The sequence below is a fragment of the Lissotriton vulgaris genome, chromosome 5 (assembly GCF_964263255.1).
Source record: "Lissotriton vulgaris chromosome 5, aLisVul1.2, whole genome shotgun sequence".
In the NCBI taxonomy this organism is placed as follows: domain Eukaryota; kingdom Metazoa; phylum Chordata; class Amphibia; order Caudata; family Salamandridae; genus Lissotriton; species Lissotriton vulgaris.
This window is the reverse complement of record NC_141693.1, coordinates 753952696-753971461: the sequence shown is the minus strand read 5'-3', so window position 1 is coordinate 753971461 and position 18766 is coordinate 753952696. Positions and strand designations below refer to the sequence as shown.

General features: G+C 46.0%; 2 protein-coding genes across 3 annotated transcripts in view; one reads left to right on the top strand and one right to left on the bottom strand.

The window, feature by feature from the left end:
• LOC147711505 (acidic phospholipase A2 CTs-A3-like) overlaps window positions 1-18766 on the top strand; it is a 129382-nt gene that overhangs the window by 36455 nt on the left and 74161 nt on the right. For both annotated transcript variants that reach the window (XM_086922197.1, XM_086922196.1), the window contains one exon: window positions 11974-12039. In XM_086922197.1, the coding sequence (XP_086778323.1) occupies window positions 11974-12039 (66 nt within the window). The remainder of the gene's footprint in view (window positions 1-11973; window positions 12040-18766) is intronic.
• LOC147711506 (uncharacterized) lies at window positions 16676-17966 on the bottom strand. Its single transcript, XM_086924008.1, has one exon. The coding sequence runs from the start codon at window positions 17964-17966 to the stop codon at window positions 17049-17051; it is 918 nt and encodes a 305-aa protein (XP_086780134.1). The 3' UTR covers window positions 16676-17048.

Genomic DNA, 18766 nt, shown 5'->3' with positions numbered 1-18766 from the left:
AGGGTTTTTCCTGTGGATAAGCAGTCATATTCTCATTGAATTAACGTAATAACATTTATCGCTTAGAAGTCTATATGCTTCTCTCACATATGTAGAAAATATAGCTGCATTTCCACTTTTATCTGATTGTTTTATTGGGATAGTATCATCTACTTGTAACACTCTGAGTACCATAGTTCCATCTGATGATCAATGAGAACAATATTTGAAGATGGTCATATATGAGCCTGTGGCTGTGTTTATACAGTATTGTCAGTCAGATTGTTCAAAAGCAGAAAGAGAACCTCGATTTGAGGCCACTACCTATCTTTGCAAGTCCTATTCGGGAAACAGCGTTTACAACACAAAAAGAACAACGCAGTGCCATTACAACACAGGCACTACAACTAACGCGTTGTTACCACACGTTCCATTACAACGCAAGTCATTACAACAACTTTGTTAGACTTGGCATCATTAGCATGAGTCTCCCTTCCAGTTTTACTGATTGCCTCCTCGGTTTTTGATATGTTTTGCTGGTTATATACTGTGGTACAAAAGGGGGTGGTGATGGACGGAGTATCTGAATCAATCAAACACTCACACCCAGTCAAAAGATCTGGGTTTAATCCATCACCGTTCTTTAGCCCACTCTGCCACCCCAGTTCAGACATGGCTATATGCAAATCAGTCTGTGAGGCCAGCCTTTCTTGTTGATTGTCTGTTAGACAATGATTTGGAAAACTCTCCTTGGGCTAAGGTGGAGAAGAAGGCTCAGTTAGAGATGTTGGGTCTGCCTGAGTGGGCACGTGTGACCACTCGGTCTATGGCCACCAAGGGTGTTCAAGAGGTCCTGGAGCCTGAAAGTATGGCCCAGTAACCTGCCTTAATTAGAAGAGGTAAGTAGCACGGGAAACCAGCCCCATTGTTTCCATTGGCCAGGAGGAGGCTGACATTGAGAGGGATGCCCTGGAACCTACAGGGGAGCAAATTGCTGAACAGGGGGACCTACTTGAGCTGACCCATTGGCAGCAAGAAGGAGGGCCCTCCAGGGAGGAATTTTGTGCAGAACAGAGGACGTGCCCTTCTCTTGTGGGTTTGAGGCAACAAGCCACAAACCAGGCAGCAGGTCATCAGTCTGGATAACATTGGATCTACTGGGAGAACAACCTCCTGTGTAGCAGGCCTAAGATTGCTGAGCCAGGGTCCGCCCGTGTGCTGGTGGTAGCCCAGCGCTTCAGAACCTTCCTACTGGGGTAGGCTCATGGCGTGCCTTTAGCTGGACATCTGGGGCAGGACAAGACCTTTGAAAGGCTTGTAACCCACTTTTATTGGCCCAAGAAGAAGAAGAGTTCAGATACTCATTATAGGACTTGTCAAACTTGCCAGGCAAGTGGAAAAAGTGGAAGGAAGCACAAGGCTCCTCTCCAACCTTTCCCTGTAGTCAGTACCCCCTTTGAACGGGTAGGCATTGACATTGTCGGGCCACTGGACCCCAAGACAGCCATGGGCAACAGGTTTATCCTGGTCTTGTGGGACCATGCTACCCAATACCTGGAAGCCATTCCACTCAGGACAGTGACGGCCCCCATGGTGGGTCATGCACTGATGGGGATTTTCTCCTGTGTGGGGTTCCCCAGAGAGATGGTATCTGACCGAGATACAAACTTCATTTCCACTTATATGAAGTCTCTGTGAAAGGAGTGTGGTGTTACATACAAGTTCACCACTCCTTACCACCCACAAGGTATTGGGCTGGTTGAGAGATTCAACCGGACCATTTAAGGGCATGATTATGGGTCTTGAGGAACTTATGAGGCGTAAGTGGGACGTCCTCTTGCCATGCCTTCTTTTTGCTTTCCGTGAGGTCCCACAAAAGTCCCTAGGGTTCAGCCCCTTTGAACTGTAGTATGGACACCCGGTAAGAGGACCTTTGAGTCTGGTCAAGGAAGGCTGGGAGCAATCTCCCAGGAAAACTCCCCAGGATGTATACAGTTACATGCTGGTCTTCAGGAACCAGACTCGGCGATTCAGACAACTCGCTCTGGCGAATCTGGAATCCAGCCAGGAGGACATGAATCGGTGGTACGATCAGAATGCCACTCTGATTCAGCTTCAGCCTGGACAGAAAGTTTGGGTCATGGCCCCTGTAGAGCATTGTGCGCTCCAAGACAGGTGGACCGGACAATTTGAGGTGGTGGAGTGCAGGAGTGATGTCACCTATTTGGTGAACTTGCAGTCTCCCAGAAACCCTTTGCGGGTCATACATGTTAACTACCTGAAGCCCCACTTAGATAAGTCCGAAGTGGGCATGCTCCTAGCAACAGCTGATGGAATGGAAGAGGAGACAGAACCATCCCTGACTTCTTGTCTGCATCAGAGCAAGATGGGTCAGTGGATGGTGTCAGCCTCTCTGCCACACTGACCCCTGATCAGCAGCACGATTGTCTCCAACTGTTGGGACAATTCTCTGATTTGTTTTTCTTGATTCCTGGTGTCACAGAGTAGTGCATCCATGATGTGGACACTGGAGACAGAACTCCTGTGAAGCACAAGGCTTACAGGGTGACTGAAGAGGTCATAGCTTACATTAAGGATGAAGTCTCTAAGATGTTTGCCTTAGGGGTGATTGAGTCCTCTAACCGTCTTTGGGCCAGCCCAGTGGTTTTGGTCCCAAAGGCTGCCACGCCTGGTGCCACACTTGAACTTCGGTTCTGTGTGGACTACTGGACTGACGCGCACCCCATCCGCAGAGCTGATGAGCTCATTGATCGGTTAGGGGCTGCACGGTACCTCAGCACGTTTGATTTGACATCTGGGTACTGGCAGATCGCCTTGACTGATGGGGCCAAAGAGAGGTCAGCATTCTCCATACCAGATGGGCACTATCAATTCAGGGTTATGCCCTTTGAGGTGAAGAATGCCCCTGCCACCTTTCAGAGGTTTGTCAACCAGGTTTTGGCTGGATTGGATGATTTCAGTGCCGCCTACCTGGATGACATTGCCGTGTTCAGTGCCAGTTGGCAAGAACATCTGCGCCACCTCTGGGAAGTGTTGATGGCACTGCGAAAGGTAGGCCTCACGATCAGGGTGAGTAAGTGCCAGATCGGGCAGGGTTCTGTGGTGTAATTGGGGTACCAGGTAGGGAGTGGCCAGGTGGCGCCCCTGCAACCCAAAAATGCAACCAAAAAATTAGGTTTCTTGTACTTACCAGACAGGCAGGTAGCCTTCGAGTAAAATATGGCCACTCTCTACTTGGCAGACCCCCCAAGATATAGCGGCATGGATTGGCAAATTTAGCGGCACAAAAATAAAAATGTAGAACCACAAAAATGAAAATTTTGCGGCATTTAGCGGCATTTTATTTTGGGTTTTTTTCGACAACAAACACAGATATCTTACTGTTTGAGTTATTTGCCAACATGGAGCTATGTACATTTTGTTTATTTACAATTCAGCCCATTTGTTTTGGTTAAAAGGCATGTTAATCTTGGCCATGTATGTTCAGTTCTTCTGAGCACTCCAAATCTAGACCAGTATTGTGCTGCTGGTTATAATGTAAAAACAATAATGCCCGTATCGATGGCTCTTGTCTTGAAAGTGCAGTACAGTGAAAGTAAAAATTCATGACAAAGGGTACAGATTCAGGACAAAAATTCAGTACAGTGCAAGTAAAAATTCATGACAAAGGGTCAAGTTTCAGGACAAAAATTCAGTACAGTGCAAGTAAAAATTCATGACAAAGGGTCAGGATTCAGGACAAAAAATCAGTACAGTGCAAGTAAAAATTCATGACAAAGGGTCAAGATTCAGGACAAAAATTCAGTACAGTGAAAGTAAAAATTCCTGACAAAGGGTCAAGATTCAGGACAAAAATTCAGTACAGTGAAAGTAAAAATTCATGACAAAGGGTCAAGAATCAGGACAAAAATTCAGTACAGTGCAACCAAGTTAAAAAACATGGATTTGGGCCACCCCGGGGCACGCTGCGTGCCCCTGGGTGCAGCAGGCCCCCACAACAAAGTTAAAAACCTGAATTTGGCCCCCCCCGGGGCATGCTGCGTGCCCCTGTGTGCAGCAGGCCCCCATAACAAAGTTAAAAACATGAATTTGGGCCTCCCCGGGGCCCGCTGCGTGCCCCTGTGTGCATCAGGCCCCCACAACAAAGTTAAAAACATGAATTTGGGCCCCCACAAAGTTAAAAACATGAATCTGGGCCCCCCGGGGCCCGCTGCGTGCCCCTGTGTGCAGCAAGCCCCCACAACAAAGTTAAAAGGATGAATTTGGGCCCCCACAAAGTTAAAAACATGAATTTGGGCCCCCCAGGGGCACGCTGCGTGCCCCTGTGTGCAGCAGGCCCCCACAACAAAGTTAAAAACCTGGATTTGGGCCGCCTGGGGCCCGCCGCGTTCCCCGTGTGTGGCGGGCCCCCACCAGAAAGGAAAGAAAAGGATTTTTGGCCGCCCGGGGCCTGCCGTGTGCCCCATGTGCGGCAGGCCTCCACCGGAAAGTAAAGAAAATTATTTTTGGCACTCCGGGGCCCGTCGCGTGCCGCGTGTGCGGCGGGCCCCCACAGGAAAGTAAAGAAAATTATTTTTGGCCCCCCGGGGCACGCCGCGTGCCCCGTGTGCGGCGGGCCCCCACAAAAGGAAAAAATACTTTTATTAAGTACGGCGTGAAGGACGCACCTGTTCGCTGTTCGCCGGCTGTCTCCTGCTTGCCGGGGTGCCGCTCCCGCTTCCGTGTTCCTGGGCTGGGGGCTGGAGAAGAGTTGTCATGTCTCCGCTCTCCTCGTGTCCGCTGCCGCTTCTCTCTCCCCCGGTCTCCTTCCTTCTCTCCGCTCTCCTGCTGGTTGTTCCTCTCCTCTCGTCGCCCCTTGCCGCTGTTGGATGCTGGATCGTGTGAATGGGCATTTAAGAAGTGGAGTTTAAGAAGCGGCGGAGACAGACACACCCTGCTCCTTTCCATTGATTGGCGGCTCACGGAAACGGCGGATTTCGCGGGCGTTGGTGTAAATATCACGGCATTTGCACGGATCGGCCGATTTCGTGATTTTTTTGCAAACCGCGAAACCGTGATAAGCTGGAGGGTCTGACTTGGCCCCACTTCAAATGCATTTATACTCTGCCTTCCCCTGAACTCTACCACGTGTGCACACTTCAAAGAGCTCGCACTTCCTTATTTCTGTTATTGAAGCAAAGCTTCGGTGTCCTATGTTGCCATTTTATCCTACAAACATTTGTTACCGGAATTTAAATGACCTCATTAGACGAGTGACTCATGCCTTTTGACATATAAATTATTCCTAAAAGCTTAAACTGAGCAGCTCTTCCCACTAGCAGAGCCATCGAAGCAACTACATTATAGCTGTGGAGAATACAGCTATGTTCACAGGCTGATTCAGTTTCTTACTTACTGAATGAATGAATGAATGAAAGAATGAATGAATAAAATTTAATTTGTAGCGCGCGAACTTAGCCCAACGGGCATCAAGGCGCAGTGCATACGTAAACATTCATACAGAACCAAGATGCTTTAATGATAGGCCTGAGAGAAGAGCCAAGTCTTCAAAAGTTTCCGAAAAATGGCCAGAGAGGGTTGGTTGGAGAGTTCGGGAGGGAGATTATTCCACAATTTGGGAGCTAGGGTGGAAAAGGCTCGTCCACCCCATCTAGCCTTTTTGAATCTGGTAATGACAAGCAGATTTCGCGAGGATGACCGTAAGGATCTATTAGGAGAGTAAAGACTGACAAGAGTCTTTATACCTTCGGGGGCAGATCCAAACACAGCCCTGTGGGTCAAACATATGAGTTTGAAGGAAATCCTGGCGTGCATGGGAAGCCTATGGAGATCCTTCCTGGCTTGTGTTGCAGATGTAAGCCTGGGCAGCATTAGGGCCATCCTAGCAGCAGAGTTTTGGACCATCTGGAGATGATGTAGGGATTTCTTGTTTATGCCCCCATATAACGCATTACAGTAGTCGAGCCTGGAAGATACCAGGGCGACTGTAGCCTGCTTACGAGCGTCAAATGACAAAAAGGAGGCAATTGTTTTCAGCATGCAGATGGTATTGCAGCAGGTGGATACTGTTCTGTTGACCTGAAGGTCGAAAGAGAGGGCCTGGTCTATGAGGACACCAAGGTTTCTGGCCACGTTGGAAGGTTTAGGGCAGACACCCAGGGAGCGGGGCCACCAGTCTTCGGACCAGATGTCGTGGATTCCTCCAAAGACTAGGACCTCCTTTTTCTCCCCATTCAGCTTTAGGTAGTTACGCACCATCCATTGCGACACTGCCTCCATGCAAGATCGAAATTTGGAGGCAGCCACAGAGGCCTGTGCGGTGGTGGAAATGATAATCTGGGTATCATCTGCATAAGACAGTATTTGATACCCAAAAGATCTTATTACCTCAGCAAGTAGGGTTACGTAGATGTTGAATAGCAAGGGACTCAGGGAGGAATCCTGAGGAACCCCACATTGCACGGCCTGAGAGGGGGAGAGGAAACTACAGAGCTGGACCCTCTGTTGTCTCTGAGAGAGAAAAGACGATAGGAGGCTCAGAGCAGTTCCCCCTACTCCTATCCCCTTCAGACGGTCTGCCAGGATGGAAGGGGATAGAGTATCAAATGCTGCTGTAAGGTCAAGTAGCACCAGCTGTGCGGTCTGCCCTCTGTCCACTTCAGAGCGGATGTTGTTAGCTACGACAATGAGGGCAGACTCGGTGCTATGGGCAGAACGAAACCCACGAACGAACGAGATGTCAAGAAGGCCCATCGTCTCCAGATAGGTAGTGAGATGAGAATTGAGGTGGGCCTCGAGTATCTTTGCTTGGGCGGGGAGCAAGGATATTGGCCAGAAGTTTTTTAGGATTTCAGGGTTTAGGGAAGGTTTCTTAAAAGGGGCTTGACAACCGCTGATTTCCAAGGGGTTGGAAAGGACCCCTCATCTAAAGCCATGTTCATAACTTGCAGAAGAGAAGGAAGGACCGTCTCTCTACAGGACTTCATTATCGTTAAAGGACATGGATCAAGAGGAGAAGATGATTTGGTAGAGTCAAGGAGTCGATTTAAATCGTCAAGTGTCAGATGTGGAAATTTAGAAAAATTAGACGGGGGGTCCAATTCAGGGGTTTCATTGTGTAAGGAAGGAGAGGGAAGGGGCAGGAATGCACTGTTGGCATCTAGTTCAATATTAAGGGAAGTTAAAGAGACATGAATATCAGAAATGTTGCTGAGGAAGAAGCTTGCGATGTTGTTGCAGAGCTCCTGGGACTCGTTCACTGATTCAATGGTTTTAGGAACTGAAAGAGAATCTACGACTTTAAAAAGCTCTCAGGATGATTTAAGTGAGGTGGTAACCTTGCTGAAATAGATCTTTTTTTCTTCAGTTATGGCCTTTTTATATTCTCTCAGGGCAGATTTATGTAGATTTTCCCTGAAAGGTCAGGACATGCATACCAGGCTCTCTCCTTCTGTCTACATTTCTGCCGTAATGATCTAAGATGTTCCGAGAACCAGGGTGACAAGGGACATTTCCGAGCGGAATAGTGTTTTTTAGAGGGTGCAGCATTGGAGAGGGTAGCCGACAGGCCTAGAGCAGCTTCATTAGCATCGGGTAAAGAAAGAGGATGAAAATCAGTCAGGAGGGGGTAGAGTGTAGAGTTTGATATTTTATTGTACTTTCGTCTATACTCCCATACTTTCCTATTGGCTTGGTCAGGACCAGAGGAAGTCAACTTGAGAAAGAGAGGAACTGCTTTATGGTCAGACCAGGAGAGAGGGATAGGGGATCCGGTCGTCAGTCTAAAGTCATTAGAAAAAATGCCATCCAAGGTATGTCCAGCAGTATGGGTAGGGCTTCCGACGAGTTGGTTTAGCCCACAGGAGGCGAGTCCCTCGATAAGAGCTTTGGTATTATTATCCTCGAGTGATTCCAAAAAAAAGTTGAAGTCACAGAGGAAAGCAAAATTGGACCTGCTAATGAACGGTTCTAACAGTGTAAATAAGTTATGACAAAAGTTAGTTCTAGGGCCAGGGGGCCTGTAACAGAGAATACCAACGAAGGAGGCAGAGGGATTTAACTGTATGATAAAGTGCAGTGCCTCATAGTTCTCCGTGGAGGATGGGAGGGGGTTGATATGGCAAGTGAGGCCATCCCTACACAAAATTCCAAATCCACCGCCCCTGCACCTCGTCCGGTCCATTCTGGTCAGGGCATATACATCAGGAATGGCCTCGACCAGATCGGGGCCAGATGAAACCGAGCCCCAAGTCTCTGTTATAAAAACCCAGGAAGGCTGCCTCTGTGTGACAAAATCATTGAAAGCTGTCTTGTTTTTAATCAGCGATCTGGCGTTGATGAGAAAGACAGTAAAATTTGCCGGAGGTTCGGTGGACCTACCCTTAGTCTGACGCTTCCTAGATAATTTAGGGTGTACAGATGGGGGAACAACAGCCACATTTGTGGAGAGGTATACCCTCTGGCGGGATGGTATGGTGGCATAGCAAGGGGGGAGGTCGTTGTGAGAGCAGGGTGGTATATATATCCGACTCCTGAGTAGTGAGTAAATGGTGTAGACCGTCCAGCAGCCCGTCCTCAGCGCAGACGGGCCAGACTCTGGCATGACTCCGGTGGTGATCTGGCGCGCCTGCAATGCACGTCCGCTGCGCGGAGGCATTGCCGTTTCTTTTAAGGGCTCGGCGACTAGAGCGCTGCAGGGGGAATCCTCTAAGCATGGGCTAAAATCCGTTCCGCTCGCAGATTTTGCGAATTTTCGGTAAATTCGCAATCCGCGAACGCTCGCGAATTTACCGAAAATCCACAAATTCGCACGCAGCGGATTTTTTTTCTTGGTGATACAATTTTGCGGCGTGCGGCGTAAGTTCGCAATTGCGAACATGTAGGTGCGGCGGGCAGCAACAATCTCGCACTCGCGAAATTACAAAATTTGCAATTCTGCACAAGAAATCCACTAGCAAGCAGCATAGACCTTCTGAAAATGATGATTTTTATCAGAATAACTCCTCAGGTTGACATTTGCCTGCCCTTTTTTGGATTTGAGGCCTTTTGACTTTCTTTGGATCACTTTTGGATTAGAAATCAACTTTCACAAGTAAGTTTGTTTGGGGCATTACATTTGCTGTTCTGCAGAAAAACAAGTTTTGCTAAACTGAAAGCACTCAGCAGGTGCAAAAGTTCAAATTCAGCATTAGTAACCATTCCCTGTAGTGCTTCCTGACTGGGGCCCCTCCAGAGTTCAGTTGCTAGTTGCAACAATTGTATGACGCTGCTCTGACCCTCACAGCCGGATCATAGAATAGCTACAAGTAAGCCACAATGGTCCTGGAAAAAAAAATTGCACTGCAACAGAAAGCAAATTACAGATAAGGAAGCAGGTGCCAGACTGGAATTTTAAAACAGTGACACATTAATAAATTAACCCCAAATTAATTCATGTCAGTTGAAGCAGGGCAGGTGTGCTTGCTTTTTCCCCCCATAATCTACAGTGATGATGATGAACCAGAGGGTGGCATTGATGTACCAGAGGGTGGCATGGGTGAAACAGAGGGTGGCAGTGTTGAAACAGAGGGTGCTGTGAACCTGTGATGATGAACCAGACGTAGAAACAACATAGTCACGACCGTTGTGTGCCGACAAGTAAGTTCGCAATTGCGAACTGGTACAAAATCCTCGCGAACTGGCAGAAACCCTTGCGAACACTATAAAAACAAAAAAATCTGCAAATTCGTGAGAATTCGCGGATTTTGCTGATTGCGAGTTCGCAAATACGCAAATTCGCGAACGCCAGATTCGCAAAATTCGCCCATGCTTAGAATCCACCCACCCACCTAAAATGGCCGCGCTAAGCTGAGAGTTCGTGTGCCTCAGCCCTAAATCGGCTGGGCACCAGCAGTGAGGATCGATGTATTAGCGGTTAGGGGAGCTGGCAGGTCAATAACACTACAGATCGGTAAGTAGCATTTGGAAAACGTTTTTAAAGTAAATCTTAAAAACACAAACACTTTTAAAATATTGGCTTTCCTATCAGTTACATGAAAGATAAAAGCCGAGAAGGCTCAGCATTCACCACACCACCTCCCGGCTTCCGCCTCAGGAGGGAACAGACACTCAACTAGGCTCAAGTCTGTTTCTTGAGCTCTTTTAAGGGCTCGGCGACTAGAGCGCTGCAGGGGGAATCCTCCCACCCACCTAAAATGGCCACCGCTAATCAGAGAGTTTGTGTGCCTCAGCCCTAAATCGGCTGGGCACCAGCAGTGAGGATCGATGTATTAGCGGTTAGGGGAGCTGGCAGGTCAATAACAGTACAGATCGGTAAGTAGCATTCGGAAAACGTTTTTAAAGTAAATCTTAAAAACACAAACACTTTTAAAATATTGGCTTTCCTATCAGTCACATGAAAGATAAAAGCCGAGAAGGCTTAGCATTCACCACACCACCTCCCGGCTTCCGCCTCAGGAGGGAACAGACACTCAACAGAACAGAACTGTTGCTGCGCCATTTCATTTCAGTCATGCACGTGCCTCAAACACCCCTTCAAACTTCAAAGCACCGAATTCCTATCAGTGCTCGCGGCGCCCCAGGCTTGTTTTGATGGCGCACCAGGGTGCTGCGACGCACAGTTTGGGAACCACTGGCTTAGTGGGTGGAATATTTTAACAGTCTGACAGCCATTCTGCCTCAGGGTATGCTGATTATTTAAGGCCCACTCCCTCATTATAGGCCAATAACTCGGGTTCAGGGCCTTTAAAACTGATGTAGTTCTCGGCAACGGACTATAAGTCTATATGACAAACCTAGTGACAGTTGTGAGATTTCCACGATGTGAAGAGAGCCATTGCTGATGAAAAGGATGTAGAATGATTTTGAGCCAATTATGTGCCTGATCTCGCTGGAAGAAACACCTTGGTCAGTTGGGATGAATCTCTGCTGTAAGGACTGCTGACTAACTGAAGAGGAACTGACAAGATTGGGGTGTTTCTGCCATTGCAACATCCAATCCCAAAGGTCATAATGCATTAATAAACTATCTTTCTGCATCATCCGCTGCATAAAGAGTTATCCCCACTGCAAGTGGATCTTGACTGGGAGCATTGAAGTGTTTATAAAACCTACTTGCGCAGGATGAACTTGACCATAATACTGCCCAATTTGCTCCAAGGCACTCTTTCCTCCCTGATCATATGCTAAACTGCTTTCCTGTGCACACCATCTTGTCATACTAGGGACCACTCATGTTGCACTACCAGAATCTCATCACATCGAAATGCAAAACATGTTCATCATTATAGCTCCACTTTCTTCATCTGTGCTCTGACACCTCCCCTTGGACTGAAGCAAACTGAGGTTCTTCTTCTCAATTGCAGGATTCCCATTCCACTTTACTTTCATTTGCTGCCAAGCGCACTGGTCCTGGATATATGTACCTAGGCACATTATGGACAGACAGACCACAGAAGACTTCGCCATGACCTCAAGGCTCTTTTTCATTTGTTTTCCCCAACATACCATGCCAAAGAGACAAGTAAACATAAGAGATTACTATAACGACAATTTGAATGTTCCAAGTTAACCAGACACGCAGAATAGATTGACTAAATTCTCACGCAACACAGTGCAGCAGCCAAATATGCTGCACTGTGTGGCATGAGGAGGGAGCAGGAAAGCGTCATATCTACAGAGATATGGCTCTCTCTTCCCCTCTTTAGCAATGGCACAGAATTTTGCGGTTGAATGCTGCACACACAAGTTTGTGCCATAGTAAAGGGTGTGTGCATGAGTCTAGAATAGGTTTTGTACTAGAAGAGTATTGTGGGAGGGATGGGTGGAAACCGAATCTGGGAGGCTTATTATGTTTCTCAATTGTGACCAATTTTTATTAAACAGTCTTGAAAGTAATAAAATCCATTTGATCGCAAAGCGTAAGGACTCTCCATGTGGTTTTTCTTCTGGCACTTTCTCTGTTCTTCTTTATAGGAAGGTTCTCTCAAACTGGTCATGATGACATTTCCCCAGAGTCTCTCAAAAAAGAAGAAAGCAATGGTAAGTGGAGTGTCCCTATCCTTAAATCTTAGTTACCATCATCACACCGGAAGTGGAGGTAAAGGGAAGTAAAGAAAGATACCATCAAACAAACTGAGCCAGTCCAAATTAGTTCTCTTCTTTTTCAGGGTTCACTGTAGTCCCCTCGCTTAGGAACAGCCTTATCCCAATTGGAACGACAGGTGCACATAAGAAATGGAACCAGGCATGAGATTTATGAAGGAAGAGGCTATTTCCTCATGCGTCACAGTGTGAACGTAGAACAGGACAATGCCCGAGCAAATGAAAAAGAAAAGGAAACAAAGAAAAAAAACAAGCAGGGGTATTTCCTTTCACATCATTGCGTGCATATGTTTTAAGAGAAGGGCATGCACATTAACTATCATGCGGGGATGCTTCCTTCTCATACAATCTGTTATCGGAAAACTGCACAAATGTACAGCCTAACGTACAGGGCTGAATTCAGGGTTCGTGTTGGCACCAAATACCATGCAGGGCTGAATTCATGTTAGACCCTTCTTTGCTGCCCTCGCCCTCTCCTCCCCCCTTCCCGAAGCTCTCACCATGTCTGCCGCAAGTTGCAGCGGCTTCACAGCAACCTCAGGGGCATCCACCAGTCCTCTGACCAATTCTCTGTTTCCTCGCTGGTCTCTTCCACTCTCGTGGGGTTCCTCAATGTTTCTTGGTCAGTCAGCGATTCGTCTTCAGGGCACCTCTTCTCCGATCCTGTCATCAGATCTGCGTCTTCCAGAGTCCTCAATGCTGACGTCTCTTCCTCCAAATCCCTCCTCTTCTGGCTCCTTCCTGGGTTTCCATTCATTGTTGTACTTCCCGGCTTTTCCTTCTTCCTGTGAGGAGGAGAGAGTCGTCCGGGTCAACTCTATTCTTCCCATATTGAACCCGGCCTGTCAAGGGTGCAATAAGGCAAGTCTCCGACTTTGCTCCGTATCTCCCCCTCACATGTATCCTGCCAGTAAAAAAATACTATACCTACACAACTTTAAAAACTTGTCTTATTTTGTATCTGTGCTGTACAGTGCAGCACACATGGTAAGTTGGAAAATAAAGGAGAAATGAAAACATTTCTTCTTTTAACACCTGCTTTCACATGGCATTAATTTTTGATGCAAAAACCGGTCTCAAATTTTTGGTAGGTAGGGTTTCACATGAAAAAGCATGGGTGGTTGCTGGAGATGGACCATGTAATGCCCCCTTTATGCTAAGTAACGCAAAGCAGCGCTTTGTGCTACTTTGTGTGACTTTTAGGCAATTGCCAGTGCAAAACGTAAGTAAATAACAAAAACAATTGTTTGCTGGTTTGCATCACTTTTGTGACACAACCTCAGTTCAAAATACTGGTAAATTTAGCCCACAGTACATTGACTCCTCACATGTGCTCACTGTGCATGTTCCATATGCTTGATCATTTTTTCTGTGTACTGTTCACTAGATTGGTTTATTTGATAGACTGTCAGTAACCCCTACATAGGCAAGCATGTCATTAAACTACAAGTTGTTTCACATCTGCTGAGATTTTGAACTTACATTTTTATAAATTACTAAATAACTATATCTGATTGGACGAGAGAAGGTATTATTTACTATTCCAATTCCTAATATATCTGAGCTTCCACCTCGTTAACTAAGCTCTAAGATTACACGTTGACTTTTCAGCTTCAGTGCAACCTGAATGTAGTAGCTTAAAAAGTAGGCACCAATTTTAAATAACATTTTATGTTTCTGCTTCTCGCACTTTGGGAAAGCAGAAGGGTATGCCTGGTTGCTTCGGGTCGGGGAGGAGTGGCTTACCCAATGCTGTGGGTCCTGACTGTTTGGTCGACCCTCTGGGGCCGACCAAACCAGTCATGCGCATTCTGCGTTTTCTTTATGTAGGCTGCATGCAGCCTACATAGAGCAAAAGGCCTCCCATAGGCGCCCGGCTTGGCGCCAACCCCACCAATCACAACGCTGCAATTGCAACATTGTGATTGGCTTAGGGGAGGGGAGGGAGGCTGCCTGTGGCTGCTTCCTGATCAGGAGAGCAGCAGGAAAATGCGGGATGTAGCCAGGAGCTGAAGCGGCGCGGGACCCTGGAAGGTACGTTTTAAACCTTTTTAATTAAACCTGTCCCACCTCCCCCGTAACCCATGCGACTCCCCAAACCCCCCACCCGCGAATCATGCCAGCTGTGACTCGTTCTTGCTTTTTTGTCCTTAAAGTCAGTATAGAATGACTATAGAAGGATTCACACCAAATTTCACAATAGGAGAATGCATGTGGCTGATGTCACATAGGCACATTCCCTGCAGTGTATTCTGGTGACAAACACTGCTGCTTTCACTGCATCCTCTGTTCGAGAAACTACTCCAGTCTGACTGGTCGGATTTTGTGACCTTGAGATGCAGGACATTGATTAGCAGTGGGCTGCTACCCAAGTGCCAAGGGCTGAGCATATAAACCAAAGGCCCCCATCAACAAATAGAAGCTGGCAGTTGATAGACCTCCATGGACCATGGTGAGGTGTTTCCTGAACATGGCATTACATTCTAACCACTTCCTTGAATGAAGAACTAAGCTTGATGCTTTGCTGTATCTCAACTGGACTGTCCTGCTGCTGCTCTTCCTGTGGACATGTTAGCCCACAGCCAAGCCACAGAACCATGAAATTAAAACAGTAGCAAGCAGCCTCTCTATAACTTTCTAAGGAACAGAGATGGACCTCCCAAAACTCATCTGAAAGTACAGGAGAACTAAGAGATGACTATTTGGAGAGTATTTCTCTAATATTTTAAAGGCATCCTCAGTCCCCAACAGCTTGCTGTCTAAGATGTCTTGCACTCCTTTGCAAGTCTTAGTATACTCCGCCCTAAAGACAAATTTAAAGGCATCCCTTGCCAAGCTATTGTGCTGCGATGACCCTTCATTTTTGGAGAAAAATTGTACTATGGCACTTTTAATTGTACCATAGAATGCTGCATCTTTGAGAGTTACAGCTTGCAAAAGGCAGGAAGAGATTACAGCTAGCGGTCCCCCTAGTATATTGACATCAGTAGGAGATTGTAGTCTGATACTGTCCTTCCAAAACATGCTATTTTATCTGTTTTGCCCACCAATTCTGTTTGACAAGGAATTTATCTATGTTGACATTTGGCTTTTTAGATTGCAATGACAGGTGATAATTTTGTTAATGGGAGCATATTTATGTAAAATAATAGCAGAGAAATTCTGGAACCGTGAGGAACTCCACAATTGAGAGTTCTCTGCATTGATTGAAAGGGTAGAATTCTGATCTTCTGAGTTTGGCCGGCCAAAAAAGACACCTACCAGTCCAGCATTTTGCCTTATTTTTCATTGGCAGTGATCCAGCGGTAATTGCACAGTCATTTATCAATGCAAAACCTCATTTACCTCTATTTGACAGCTGTATAGGTGAATGGACCTTTGCCACCATGTATCACCTTCAGGAGACTTTACATAAATATGAAAAATCAAAATACAAATAATATTTAAGCCAATAAAGAGAGTTGTGAGTATTTTAATGGGTTTTATTTTCTAGTTAAAAGTTAAGGTTCTCTGACCCTTTATTCATTAGTCAAATATCAATCAGGTTACAGAATTGAAAATAGGAAAAATTGAATTAATACTGAACATGTTACAGACTGGATACAAGGCATTCCATAAAGGAAGGGAATAAGACATCAAATGTCAGTCAGAATTCTTTAAAGAGTTCAGAAAAATATAATTCAAGAGTGAGCTATGCAAGGCTATTCAATAATTAATAACTGGCAAAAATCTCCAATAAAGAGAAATAAATGCATAGGATAAATACATCTTTTCAAAACTAGTTAGTTAGTCAAAGCATAAACTTAGAGGGTTAGCATCTAAATCTAAACCTGTTTCATCAGCTGCACTATCTGCACTGGTCTGTCCATCTGAGAGAGGCTGCCCTCTCTTCACAAGATCACAGAGGAATGTGATCTGCCTTACCAAAAATATGACGTGCAATGTTAGCCAATGCCTGTCTGCCCCCTCCTCCCTCTATCTCTCCTCGGACGCAATTACTTCCCAGGCTGAACCTTCGATGTTTACGTACCTAACCCATATGATGTCTGGTCTCATCTGCTTCTTCTCCTCTCCTCCCTCTAAGACTAGGGGTTAAGGCTGACATGCCCCCTATGGAGTCACTTTTTATACTCTAATTATTGGCTGACTATACTAATAATGTTGCAGTTTTAGTAGAAACTCACACTGTGATTAGTTAGCATAGATGCCTTGAGGGTCTCACCATCCTGTTCTCATTGCAAATCCAAACCATACCATTTCTGACATTAGGGGCGTAATGCTAAGAACAAAATACATAACATGTATCATTTATAACATTTCTTGCAACAAAATGTATCACTCCATTTCCTGTCTCTCTTTCACATAGCAAAAATATGAAACAAAGCCAAAGTCTCTTGAGACAGGAACAGGGAGTGTAGATTACAAGGAAAAGGAGTTGGGAGGAGAGAACCCACTCCTTGATTATCTTTAAAGCTAAAAAGGAAACTGCAATTACAAGTTTCTCTACACTGCAAAAACACATGTTAATTCATCACAAGCATTTCATTTATTTTTTTTTTTTTTTTTTTTTAAGTTAAAAAGTCCTCAATTTCTTTATTCCTGACATCACTAGCAAAATTTACAGGGCAATATACCTGATGTAATGAAAAAATAAAAGACAAACTACAACAGATAAAAAAAAATAAGACCTCAGGAATGTACATCTAAATGAACACTACATTGTATTCAACAGCTGCACTTTTGTTTTAGCGAACTGTGGCTATGAGTCCTGAACAAGAAGGTTCTCCTGTTTAAGCTGCAGTAACTTTTCTGCCTAGGATCATCGCTCCTCCTGTGGTAGATTACAGTTCCTCCTAATGCACATGGATGACTGTCTCAAAGTAACCTGCAGCTTTCCTGACAACTCCTCGCTCTCCTGCTAAGAACTGTAGCCTTATGGCATCTTGTTAAAACCTTCTGCCACCATATCCGCCGCTTCCACCACCAGTTCCACAACCTGCTCCGTAGCCACCACCTCCTCCACCACCACCACCACCATAGGGACTGCTGCCAGAACTTCGGCCACCTCCAAATCCGCTTCCACCCTTCATCGGCCCATAGTTGGATTGCTGTTGGCCACCATAATTTCCGAAATCGGTGTAGCCACCACTGCCCCCATAGCCACCGCCTCCACCACCACCAAAGTTTCCTCCTTCGTTGTAGTTATTGTAGCCTCCGCTACCACCACCACCATATCCTCCACCACCTTGGCTCCCATAACCACCAGGACTACCACCATAACCACTGCTTCTTCCACCACCATAGCCAGAGCCGCCTCCATAGTTTCCACCGTCCCCACCATAGCCGTTGTACCCATCTCCGCCACCGTACCCACGGCTTCCACCTCCACCACCGAAGCCTCCAGGGCCCCTACTGCTGAAGTTTCCTCCTCCACGACCACCGAAGTTGCCGCCGCCGCCACCACCACCCCCATTGCCGAAGCTGCTTTCTCGGCCACCACCAAAACTGCTTGAACCACCACGACCTCTTTGAGAACCAGCCGTCTGCATTTCTTGTTTGGAAAGTGCCTTCTTAACTTCACAGTTATGCCCATTGATTGTATGGTATTTCTGAACAACAATTTTGTCGACTGTATCGTGGTCATCGAATGTTACAAATGCGAAGCCTCTTTTCTTTCCGCTCTGGCGATCTTCCATTACTTCAATTGTTTCGATCTTTCCGTACTCTCCGAAGTAGTCTCTTAAATGGTACTCTTCTTCCTCCTCCTCCTGGGCGAACGGACTAACATCGAAGCGTCTCGCGGCACAAGCTGCAATGGACGGCCGTGATCCCAAGGAGCCGGAGCAGTTGAGGAAACTCTTCATCGGAGGCTTAAGCTTCGAAACAACAGACGACAGCTTAAAGGAACATTTCGAACAATGGGGGAAACTCACCGATTGCGTGGTAATGAGGGACCCACAAACAAAATGTTCCAGAGGGTTTGGATTTGTGACTTACTCCTGCGTGGAAGAAGTGGATGCTGCAATGGCAGCTCGGCCACACAAGGTTGATGGACGTATCGTAGAACCAAAGCGAGCAGTGTCACGCGAAGACTCTGCAAGGCCTGGTGCACACTTGACAGTCAAAAAATTCTTTGTTGTTTGGGATTAAAGAAGATACATCACAAGCATTTCAGACTGAAAGCATTTTGACCAGGCCTCATTTCATGTCTTTCACTTTGAATGCACCAAAAGTGCCCCTTATAAAAATTTCATATTTCAGGTGCCATGTGTTTTCACTTGCACCAAAATCTGGGTGCCATTTTAAATGCAATCTGTCTGAAACACAAAACAGTGCAATGCTTAATCTTGATGAAATCTAGCTCTATCAACTCACCCTTTGATGATCACGAATCATGATACCTCAAATGATTTGAAAATCATCACACTTATTTATTTTCACAGATGACATCTTTATTGCAAAAGCTGAGCATATAACAATTTTACCTCTATTTTCTAAGGCAACACAAGTGTTGTCTGTATTCAGATCATATATAGCCAAGCTCAAATTTATAGTGCAGATTTGTACAAGTAGCTTCTTGGAACTGTTAGTCTTCTCTAAAGTAAGTAACTAAAATAATAAAAGGAAAATTCAACAGGACAGTTCTCTTTTCTATTTTCTTTTC

Coding starts and splice junctions, on each gene's coding strand:
- LOC147711506 (XM_086924008.1), bottom strand. CDS start 17,966: ATGAAGAGTTTCCTCAACTGCTCCGGCTCCTTGGGATCACGGCCGTCC.